The sequence below is a fragment of the Hydra vulgaris genome, chromosome 14 (genome assembly GCF_038396675.1).
Source record: "Hydra vulgaris chromosome 14, alternate assembly HydraT2T_AEP".
In the NCBI taxonomy this organism is placed as follows: domain Eukaryota; kingdom Metazoa; phylum Cnidaria; class Hydrozoa; order Anthoathecata; family Hydridae; genus Hydra; species Hydra vulgaris.
Genome location: NC_088933.1, coordinates 10312501 through 10324669, shown reverse-complemented (window position 1 = coordinate 10324669; position 12169 = coordinate 10312501). Strand labels below are relative to the sequence as shown.

At 24.0% G+C, this 12169-nt stretch overlaps 1 protein-coding gene across 1 annotated transcript in view; it reads left to right on the top strand.

The window, feature by feature from the left end:
• Nucleotides 1-12169, top strand: part of LOC136090452 (dynein axonemal intermediate chain 4-like) — an 86037-nt gene that overhangs the window by 24052 nt on the left and 49816 nt on the right. Inside the window, exons 8-9 of the mRNA XM_065817118.1 lie at nucleotides 1393-1506; nucleotides 7853-7960. Coding sequence (XP_065673190.1) covers nucleotides 1393-1506; nucleotides 7853-7960 — 222 coding nt within the window. The remainder of the gene's footprint in view (nucleotides 1-1392; nucleotides 1507-7852; nucleotides 7961-12169) is intronic.

The window sequence follows — 12169 nt, the reverse complement described above, 5'->3', positions numbered from 1 at the left end:
AGATTTTAAAATACAATAGTTATAATTTGAATTAATAATTTGAGTTTCCTTTAAAATATTTTAACTTTTCTTTTAATTTAAATCCAGGGAAGTGGAAATAAAACTGTTAAGTTTAAAATAATAATTTTCCCTTTTAAAAGAAAAATTAAAAATATTTAATGAAAATACAGCAAATTTACCTTAACATTATACATCATAAAAGTGAAAGCAAATTCAAAAATTCAAAAAGCAATTCAAAACAAAACAAAAGTTTAAAAAAAGTCAATATTATTTATTAATGTAAGAAGGTATATGGGCAAGCCCGCAGTATAAAATAGTTTGTTGATTTTTTTAAACTTTAACTAATTTATTTAAAAGTATAGAATATTCAACATACCTGTTTATAATTTTTGATGATCTGATAGATGCTATAATACTAACAATTATTAAAAATAAAAAAAATTTCAAATAGTTGTGCAATAAAAAGATGTTTGGATATAACAAAGATATAAGGTAGTTGCGCTGTATCAAAGATGTGTGGAAAGATTTTTGAACTCTTAAACCTGTAACACAATGTGTTACAGGTTTAAAAACCTGAATACCCAGAGTTCCTGATGTTGGCTCAATGTATGTGTGCTAGCTAAGGTACATCTATAAAATAGTGTGTTACTGTAGAATGCTGAATAGAATTTTAGTTCTATACACTTTTCTAGAATTTATACTATGGAGTTATGTAAAGTTCATATAGTTAAAAAGATAATAATATTTTTTGGTTGCAAAGAACCTAAATTTAAAGAAATCTAAAGCTAAAATGTTTAACAGTCTGTTTATATTTCGATCCAAAGAAAATAAAAAAAGTTGTCTAAAGAATAAAAATTTTTATTCTTTAGACAACTTCATTTTTTAAATTATAAAAAACTAGAAATTATTTTATAAAAAATGAATTGTGTTTATTTGTGCCCTGTTCCTGATTACATCTGTATTGAGTGTGCTACTATAGAAATGCATGTTGATATATTATTGTGATTGATTCATTTACTAATGGTTTATTATTAATTTAATTTATCAATGTTATTAGTTTGTATGTATTCATGTAGGTTAACCTGACCACTTATTTGAGTTTTTGTTAGACCTATAATTCTTGCTTTTTTTTAATATACTTTAGAATTTGGCCTAACACTTATGTGTAGCTTAAACACATTTTTACATTAAATTCTAAAAGTACTTCAAAAAGCAAAGCTAAGTTAACAAATATGCAAAATTCAACCTTAAGTTCCCTCTGTTTCTCTCTCTCTCTCTAGAACCCTAAACTGAATTTTATATAAATCTTTTTCAAATACCTAAATATGTTTGAATATTACAATTTATTGTTAGAACCCTAAAATGAATTTTATATAAATCTCCTTCAAATAGGTAGCAATTACTTTAGAAGAGACTGAAACTATATGGCATTTAGACATCCCAGGTGTTGCTGTACCTTTAGAAGAATCAGTTAATCTCAAAAATCGGATTGAGCTTTATGACCAGGTGATGTTTTATTTTTTAATAAAAAGAACATTCTTACACTTTTACTAATAATTGCCATGAGATAAGTATTTAAATAGAAATATTTTAAACATTTATTTTTTGTATTATGGACACCTATGTTCTTTTGTTTTGAGGATTAAAAACTTAATACAAACTATTGCATTAAGTTTTATATATCTTTTAGTAGACAAGTTCAAAAGTATTTTTAATATTGATTTTTTCAATATGTAAATTTTTATATTCATGGAGTTTTTTTTGAAACTTGTTAAAATCAAAATTTAAAAAGTGGTAAAGCACAAAGTATTCAGTAAAGATACACTTAATCTAAAATTATAGTCAATTATTTTTATGATAGTCATGCTAGATTTTCTAACACCAAACAAGCAAAACAATTCCAAGACATTTTAAATCAACAACATCCTGCTATACAATAAGCAATTGAAGTTGAAAAGGATACAAGAACAGTAAACTTTTAAAATATAATCATTATAAATAATACAATAGGAAAAGATGAGGACAAATCAATATATTTAAAGGCTTACTTCACAGAGCTTGCTTAATTAGCAGTATTACACACCTATTTCATCAAAAAAGACATAATGAAAACTCAATTTCATCAGAATTTTCCTGTAGTGTCAGAATTTTCCTGTCATGGGTTACCAAGCCGTTTACTAAAACTTCAAAAAGTATTCAGAAAAGCAGGATACAGATTACTACCTATTAACTACCTATTAACAGCCACCCTGGAACCTGTAAAATAAAATTCAATTGTTTCAAAGTTTACGTAGGTGAAACAAATATGTAGGCAAATATACAAATGCAACAATATCAGAGGAGCATTGCTGAAAATGAATCGATATTGTTCTACATTAGCAGTTCATGAAAGCTTTGCAAAAAAGAAAATATTTTGAAAAAAACAAGAACATTAGAGGTAGAAAACAAAAAATTTGGAAGAAAAATTAAGGAGGCACTTGAAATGCAAAAAAAAACATATGCTATGCTTAAATTGGGGGGGTTTAATCTTGTCAAAGGCCAATATGTCAAAACTATGTTTTGGATGCCATTTTTCAAAATTTAAATACAAAAGAAGCCATTCAACTGCTGGCGTCAATAGTAACAAATTTATATAAATTATAACAATTAAAAATTATTGCAATATTTAACAAGCTGATGATGCTGTTACCCAGCAAAAGTTAGAGATTTTTTGATGTTTTAAAATAATATATAATATACTCTCATACAAGATACTGCCTTTCAAATTATATATATACATATATATATATATATATATATATATATATATATATATATATATATATATATATATATATATATATAAATATATGTATAAATGTTTTAAAATAATATATAATATACTCTCATACAAGATACTGTCTTTCAAATTATATACATATATATATATATATATATATATATATATATATATATATATATATATATATATATATGTATATATGTATATATATATAAATGTATATATATATATTTATATATATACATATGTATATATATAAAAATGTATATATGTATATTTATATATATATATATCTATATATATCTATATATATCTATATATCTATATATCTATATATATATATATATATATATATCTATCTATATATATATATATATATATATATATATATATATATATATATATGTATATATATATATATATATATATATATATATATATATATATATATATATATATATAAAAGATGAAATTTTACTTGTTTTAGCCTAAAATAATAACTCTTTTTTCCAAATTGTAAAAAAACTCCCCCACTAGTGCAGATGAAAATTTTGTACCAGCTGTTTAAAAATGCAAAAAATTCAAGTTTTTGCATTTATAGTAGGGGCATGGTCACTTAACAAAAATTTCAAAAATACCATGAGAGTTATCTTTGTAGCTTTATCTGTCTTCTTTTAAATTATGTTTTGTTTTTTGGTAAAAATGATGAGAAGAGTTGATCTTAATCATTTGTGATAATGTGTATATTTAAGAAGTGTGTGTGTGTGTGTGTGGGGTGGGGGTGGGGTGTTTAGGTTTTTTTTTTGTTTTTTTTTTATGTATTTCAAATATAAAACATTGTTGTAATTGTACATTTTTTATTTAATAAAAGACTATTTTATGGATTTTATCCAAGCTATTTTATTAGTTGTTTCTCCGTCTTCTTTTGTTTCTAAATGCTTCATTGGATTGTAACAATTTAATGGATTATAAAAAACAATATAATGGATTATAACACATTACACATAATACATAAGCAATACCACTTGCTTTTTATGAAAACTGTATTACAGATGTTATCCTATGTGTTAATTTTCCAAATATTTCTACCATTAACATAGCTTCATATCTATATTTTTGCAGCTTAATGTATTGAAATAGGAGGTTGTCTCGTGGTAAAAAAATTTACCATGCGACCTTAAATTGGTGAAAAAAGTACTGAATAACATATCAGATGTTTACTATATTATAGTAAAGTGCTTATAAATTTACAATTCAGTCCAAATTTAAATTGACTTAATAATATTTTTTTATGATAAAAAATATCAATATATAAATGCTTTTATTCACAATATCTTTAATAAATTCTTTTACTTTTGATATGCCATTTAGAGACAAGAATGTTGACTTAAAAAGGAATAGAAAGAATTTAAACAAACACAAAACCATAATGGCAAAAATGTGGTTTTAAAAAAGGAAGATTTATTTAATAAAAAAAAAAAAATAATCATCTTGAATAATAAAACACAAGTTTTAAACAGTAGTAAACAAGAAGATATAAATTTTCTCAATATCAGAAGGGGTTGCATGTTGAAAAAATGTTACGTGAAAAACATTTTGCAAAATAGATAGTGAAGTAAGAAAAAAATTTAAAGGTTATAACAGTATATTAGGAAACAAACAAAGGTTGGTTAGTAAAATATTTGAGGGGACAATAAAATGTTACAATGACAATGTTAATGTGACAATGACATGATATTGTTCCTATTTTTATTTATTATCTGTAAAGTAATTACATAAATTAGCTCAATGAATTAGCTTAAACAGAAAAGTCTGCAAGTTATATAACAATTAAAGATTTTTTGGACCTAAAAACTGATTTTTTTTTTTTCGATTCGTTAAAATTGACTTTAGATAGAATGGCTGAAAACCAGTTCATCATACTAAAACTTATTGCGGCTTTGTGCTATGTGTATATATTGCTATATATTATATACTTATTTCCAAATTATAAAAGATTTTTAAAAAATTTGTCACAGGTCTTTTTGTTTTACATTAAAGTGCAGAACATGCTTCTCATTCTAGTCAAGACCTTTTTAAATTGTTATAAAATATATATAAATTTTTAAATAAGTTTGAAAAAGTTAGTGTACTTTTTTGCATTTTTTGGTTTTGCACCATTAGACATGCATTGATTGCATAACCCCCACAAAACTTATTAAAATTAATTGATTTGTCAAAAACTTTTAGAAACAAAAGTAGGCGGAGAAGCAAATCAATGGTTGTAGCTTATCATTGTTTAAAATTTAAAACAACTGATAAAATATCTTTGATAAAAACCATAAAATAGTCTTTTATTAAATAAAAAATGTACAATTACAAAAATGTTTTATACTTTAAATACATGAAATAAATAAAAAAAGCCCTGCCCCTCCCCCAACCTCTCAAATACACACATGATTGCAAATGGTTAAGATCAACTTTTCTCGTCATTTGTGCCAAAAAACATAACATAATCTAAAAGTATATAGATCAAGGTACAAAAATAACTTTCATGGTATTTTTAACTTTTGTCAAGTGACCATGCTCCTACTATAAATGCAAAAACTTGAATTTTTTGCATTTTTAGACAGCTGGTAACAAATTTTCATCTGCACTGGCTGGGGAGTTTTTTTTTGATTTGGAAAAAAGTGTTATTACTTTAAGTTGAAGCAAATAAAATTTTATCTTTTGCTGCTATGCCTTTTCCAAAAAAATAAAATGTGTTTATATATATATATATATATATATATATATATATATATATATATATATATATATATATATATATATATATATATATATATATATATATATATATATATATATATATATACATATATATATATATATATATCGAATAAAAACTATATATCTAAAACAACTATAGGCATCATGCAAGTTGCAATCATTTAAATAGCCCTAATTTGTTTTAAATTTGTTAGAATTATATTTACAAGATAAAAATAGGATTTTTTTCTTGTAAATATAGTTCTAAAAAATTTAAAAATAATATTTTAATTTGTTAGAATTATAGTTTTTCATGCTATGGCTTAAAAATTTTTAAAATTATTTTCCTAGAATAGCCCCTGCAGGGTTATGCACTTTTGGTACAAATTCAATATTTTTGGATTTTAGATAAATATGACAAGAAGTTTGAAACAAATTTTTTCTTTCGAAAAATCAAAACTTATCTATAGCATTTTAAACAAACAGCTGCTTTTTGCCCCAGTGTTCATTTAGCTGTTTTAGTTATTTTATGATAACAAATACTTGTGTTTTTATTAATAATTTTGCATATGTATGTTTGTGATACATTGGGTTGTTTTGCAAGACCACACTGTGAAATGCCATATTTTTGATTAATCAACTTTATAAGAGTGATTTTTATTTTATTTTTAGACGTCTCTATACAAGTCATCAGATTTTTAGACATATTTTTTGCTTTGAGATCACTTGTAACTTTTTTTCAGGGTCCATTCGAAAATGATTTACAATAAAACTTTTATTCTTTTCTAGATGCAAATTCAAAATTAGGGTACAATCATTTTCTTAGCGAATCTTCCTCACAAGCCTTTTTTTTACATATTTAAATATAACTAAATAAAAAAATTTGAAATAATGGGCAGGATAGAAAAGTCTTTTTTTCCAAAAGGAATATCCTTTACAAATTAAATAAGAAATTCAAAAAAAATTAAAACCTTTAGAAAGGAGGAATAATGCCTTACATACAACCTATAAAGACCTATTTAGTTTCAGGTAAAGGTATTGGATGTGGAATAATAACTTGTTTGTTATAGCCATTGAAACTTGTGTCATGGAAGGAACCTATTGTTCCTTCCGTGACACAAGTTTTTACTGCCTATAACTAAAAATTTAGAATTCTACTAACAATGTCTTTTCTCAAAATGAAATAGATATTTATCGGTAATTTGTTTGGTATTTTTGCCCCCTTCTTAATGTTTTTATATTTTTTTTAAATTTCTAATTTAGTTTACAAAGGTCATTCCTTATAAAAAACATAACTTTTCAATCCTACCCTAATACATATAAAAAGTTAAATTTGTAACTAAATAGGTTCAACTGCAAGTATATTAAATTATTCCTTCTTATTTTTATAGTTAAAAACTTAGTCCAGATTTATAGTTATAACATGTTATTAATAAAGCTTCATCAGATAGCTTTAGTTTACATCAGAAATTCCTATTTGGTTTGGGGTTATCTAATAGAAATTTATTCTTGTGATGATAGTTGGATATTAATTTGTTTCTGTTTTTTTATTATTGTCCAATAAAAGCATTAGTTTTGTAATAATTTAGTAGGCGTTTTTTTGTAATGTCATTGAATGAGGGAGCATTTTTTATGAGAGTTAATGAAGCGGATTTGATATTAAAAAGTACTCATTTATTAGTTATGAGAAAAAAAAAGTTTCTTGTTGCAATGTTTTTATTATATGGTGATTTGCCAATCTCTATTTCCTACTAATGTCTATTAAACCATTAGTGCATTTGTATATTCCATTTGTTGGGCAGATTTACTATTGCGATTGGAAACAGTTGTTAGGCTCATAAAAATAAATAATTTTTTTTTACAATTTTTGCATAATTATATCACTATAAATTGTAACATAATTTAGTGTGTTAAAATTGAACACCTTTTAAAGTGGATTTAATGGCAAAAGTAATAATATAAAATAGTAATATCATAACTTTCACAGTCTTAGAAAGTTATCGTTTTTTCAAATATAGGTGAAAAGAAAATATATTAGATGCAGACTAAATCAGAATATATTTATTCAAAATATTTAAATGCTCAATAAATATTGTATAAATAATAATATTATCTTTAAAATGTATTAATTTACACTGTACTAGAATACTTCTAATGTACTTTTAATTAAATATATAAATAATAAATTTTTATCTACTATTACTTTTTATTTAATAATTAAAAAATTTTAAAAATGCTTATAACTGCTACTGTGTTTTGTGTTTACTTGAGATAACTTGTTATTTAAGGTCTAATTTTTATTTTTCTATTTAATTTTTTCAGTTATGCAAAAATCGAGTTGGCAATGATATGTATGTTGAGCGTGGTATGCAGACATATAATGATGCTTATAAAACCAAAGAAACGCAGACATTTTCTATTCTTTTCAAGGTTTAATTTTTAAATTTAAATTTTTTTTTTCCTTTTTATTTGGCCAAAAAAAAAAAAAAAATTAGATATATATATATGTATGTGTATATATATATATATATATATATATATATATATATATATATATATATATATATATATATATACACAACATCTTTTCTATTTAAAAATGACAGTGTAAATTTTTTTAATTATATTAATTCTAAACTCCCGAATATTAAATTCATTTATGAACATGAACAAAATGATAAATTACTTTTTCTTGATGTTTGCATTGAAAACCATAAAAACCTCATAAATAGTATATACCATAAAGAAACTTTTACAGGGTTATTGACTAATTACTTTAGTTTTACACCATTTCAATACAAATTGGGGTTAATTAAAACTCTCATTGAACGTACATTTAAAATAAATAATACCTGGGCAGGATTTCAAGAAAATATTCAGTCAACTAAAATAACTTTACTTAAGAACCAAAATTAATAGATAATTCCTTAAAAAAATATTTGAATCTTAAACACTCTGAACCTTTTGAAAAACCTAAATATGAATGTAATTATTTTAAATTACCCTATATTGGTGAACGATCTTTAAATGCTCAAAACGAAATATTGGAGTTAATAAAGCTGTTTTGCAAAGGAAAATTTATCATAAAATTGGCATTTACTTCTACTAAAATGCAACAGTTTTTTTCATTAAACGATATTATTCCCAGAAATTTAAAATCTGACGTTGTTTATAAATTTAATTGTGCAAACTGTAATGTTTGTTACATAGGGCGAACTGTCTGACACATTTCTCAACGTGTTGATGAGCATTTTAAGGAAGATAAAAAATCACATATATTTCAGCACATAAAATTCAACATTGATTGTTTTAATAAAGCAACTGCAGAATGTTTTACCATTCTGTAATCTGCCAATAGGGAAACTGAATTAAAAATTAAAGAAAGTCTTTATATAAAATGGCAGAACCCTGAGTTAAACAAACAAGATAGGCACAGAGTTATTGAATTGTTCTAATTTAATTTATATTAACATCCTGTTTTTTATTGTACAATACCTTTTGTGTAATAAATGTTAACTGTAAATTTGAGTGTATTTTTATTATTTCCTTTGTATTATATTTTTATTTTGGTTACGTATTATAAAAAGTTTTTTGAATAGCAATTTTCAATGTATTTTTAATCACTTTGTAACCTACATATTGAAAAATTTTATTTTGGTCATTTTAAACTGATGATTTTAAACTTTCTAAGTTCGAAACATGTATTTTTAACTAAAAAGTGTTTTTTATTTCACTAAAATAATGTATATATATATATATGTATATAAATATATATATATATATATATATATATATATATATATATATATATATATATATATATATATATATATATGTATATATATATATATATATATTATTTAACATATATATATATATATATATAGATATATATATATATATATATATATAATAAATATATATATATAATAAACATATAATGAAAATAAATAATATATATTATAACTCCTTGTCAAAAATTTGCAACCTTTGCTTATACGAACAATTCCTTATTTTAACATATAAAGGTGAAAATATGTTAAATAAACAATTTGAGTTGATTTCAAAATGTAGGCACAAGAATAAAATCCTCTTATCTTTTTTTGATGCCAGTCATTAGCTAATTTTTTGTTTTTTCTTTTGTTGCTATCAAGTATGTATATATAAAAAATATATACATATTATTTTAGTGTATTTTAATTTTAAATATATATATATATATATATATATATATATATATATATATATATATATATATATATATATATATATATATATATATATATATATATATATATATATATATCGCTCTATATGAAATATCTTTTTAATATTGAGCGTGAAATCTTTTACGATTATGAGTTTTGTTTTATGATTAAAATACAAAACAGACTTAAATATCAATATATATGCTCCAATTAGTTGAGCACTCTACTCCAAGCCGTCCACACAATGGAGAAAATAAACTTTTATTACTCAGTCAAAAATATTCCTATTCCATTGAAAAAAGAATTTGTATTACAGTTACTGGAGAAGACTGAAGCACTCAAATATAAAAAGAATGAGGTGAAAAGCTTTATTCTTTCTTAATAAATTTTCTGAGAAAATTCATCCGAACCCGAAAACTATGGCATTAAATCTGAAAAATGTCCTTTACATATAATAGAAATGGCTATGTTTGAAAATGATTTAAATAATATAGTTAAAAATATAAAATTTTGTAAAGTGAATAACAAGTTTCAAGAAAAGCTTCCTAGCAATATAAAGTCTTTGCGCAAGTCACATAAAACTTTTACTCAAGCTGACAAAAACTCAAATATGTTTAGAATTTCCAAAGAAGAGTATAACACCTCCTTAAGAACGCCGTTACATCTACATATAAAAAGGCTGACCAAAATCTAAAGGATCAAATAAATATTGAAAGTAAACACATTTTCACTAATCACGATGTTTTCAACAGCATTGAATTAAATGACACCTCCAATTGTTTTATCACTCTTAAAGACCACAAGGATAATTTTTTAAACAACCCTACAGTTCGGCTATTAAATCCAATAGTTATTCTATTAAAAATAAATAGTGTCTTAGAAAAAAAGTTTGCATCAATCAATGGCTAAACTCACAGAACATTATAGATTGGTTTCAAAGTATTAAAGAAAAACATCTATACAAATTCTTGATTTTCGATATAACTGATTTTTATTCTTCAATTAACGAAAATATACTAAACAACGCTATAGCCTTTGCTAAAAAATACTTAATTAAAAAACAAGATAAAAAAAAGTTAATACATCATGCCAGAAAATCATTATTATTTAACAATGGTTAAGCCTGGATTAAAAAGAGTGGAGGTTTATTTGATGTCACCATGGGAGCCTTTGATGCGCAGAAGTTTGTGAGTTAGAATATTTATCTTGTTTTAATTATCACAGTCTTACAATAAAGATGAATTCAGATTGTATAGAGATGTTGGTCTAGCAGTTTTTAAGAACCGGAGTGGCCAACAAATGGAAAAAATTAAAAAGGACTTTGTGAAAATTAAAAAAAAATAATAATCTTGTATCCATCAGCTGTAATTTTAAAATTGTCAATTATCTGGACTTAACGTTAAATCTTAATGACAGCTCTTTCCAACCTTACTGCAAGCCTGGTAGTTCCATCAGTTATATAAATGCTGACTCTAACCACCTTCCTAGCATACTAAAAAGTCCTTCCTTAAATTATTGAACTAAGATTGTCAAACAATTCTTCTAACAAAAATGTTTTTAAACAATCCATTCCTCCTTATCAAGATACATTATATAAATCAGGTTTTATCTGCAAATTTGCTTACCATTTAAATAAAAAACCGGTCCCATTCAAAAATCACAAGCAAAACATAATCTGGTACAACCCACCTTTCAGTATCAATGTTGCAATAAAAATAGGCAGTCGTTTTTTAAACACGGTAGACTTGCACTTTCCGGCTGGTCAAAAACTTTGCAAGATATTTAATTGAAATACTATTAAAATAAGCTACTCATATATGCCAAACATCAAGTCCATCATTATTTTGCACAATCTTAGGATATTATATAGCCAAGGTAAAGATAAGGGAAAAACATGCAACTTCGTCAACAAATCCATCTGCCCCATGAACAATCAGTGCTTGACGAAGAACATGGTTTATCAAGCCACTGTGTTGTCATATAAACATGACTTCAAAGAAAAAGTATATTTTGGCTTATGTGAAACTCCATTCAAATCTCAGTATGCTAATCATCTAAAATCTTTTAACATGAATAAATATAAAAATAATACCGAGTTGTCTAAAGAAATTTAGGACATAGAGGACAAAATGTTTACACCCTCAATTAAGTGGAAAATTGTGAAGTGCTGCAATCCTTATAACTTCTCGTCAAAAATCTGTAACTTTTGCTTATATAAAAAATTCCTTATTTTAAAATATAAAGTTGAAAACATGTTGAATAAACAAAATGAGTTGATTTCAAAATGCAGGCACAACAATAAATTCCTCTTATCTTTTTAATAATGTTTTTTTTTTTTTTTGGTTGCTATCAAGTATGTAATTTAGCAATAAAAAGATCCCACTACACAGTATTTTGTAATTTTTAGTGGGTTTTTTTGGGGGCAGTTCCA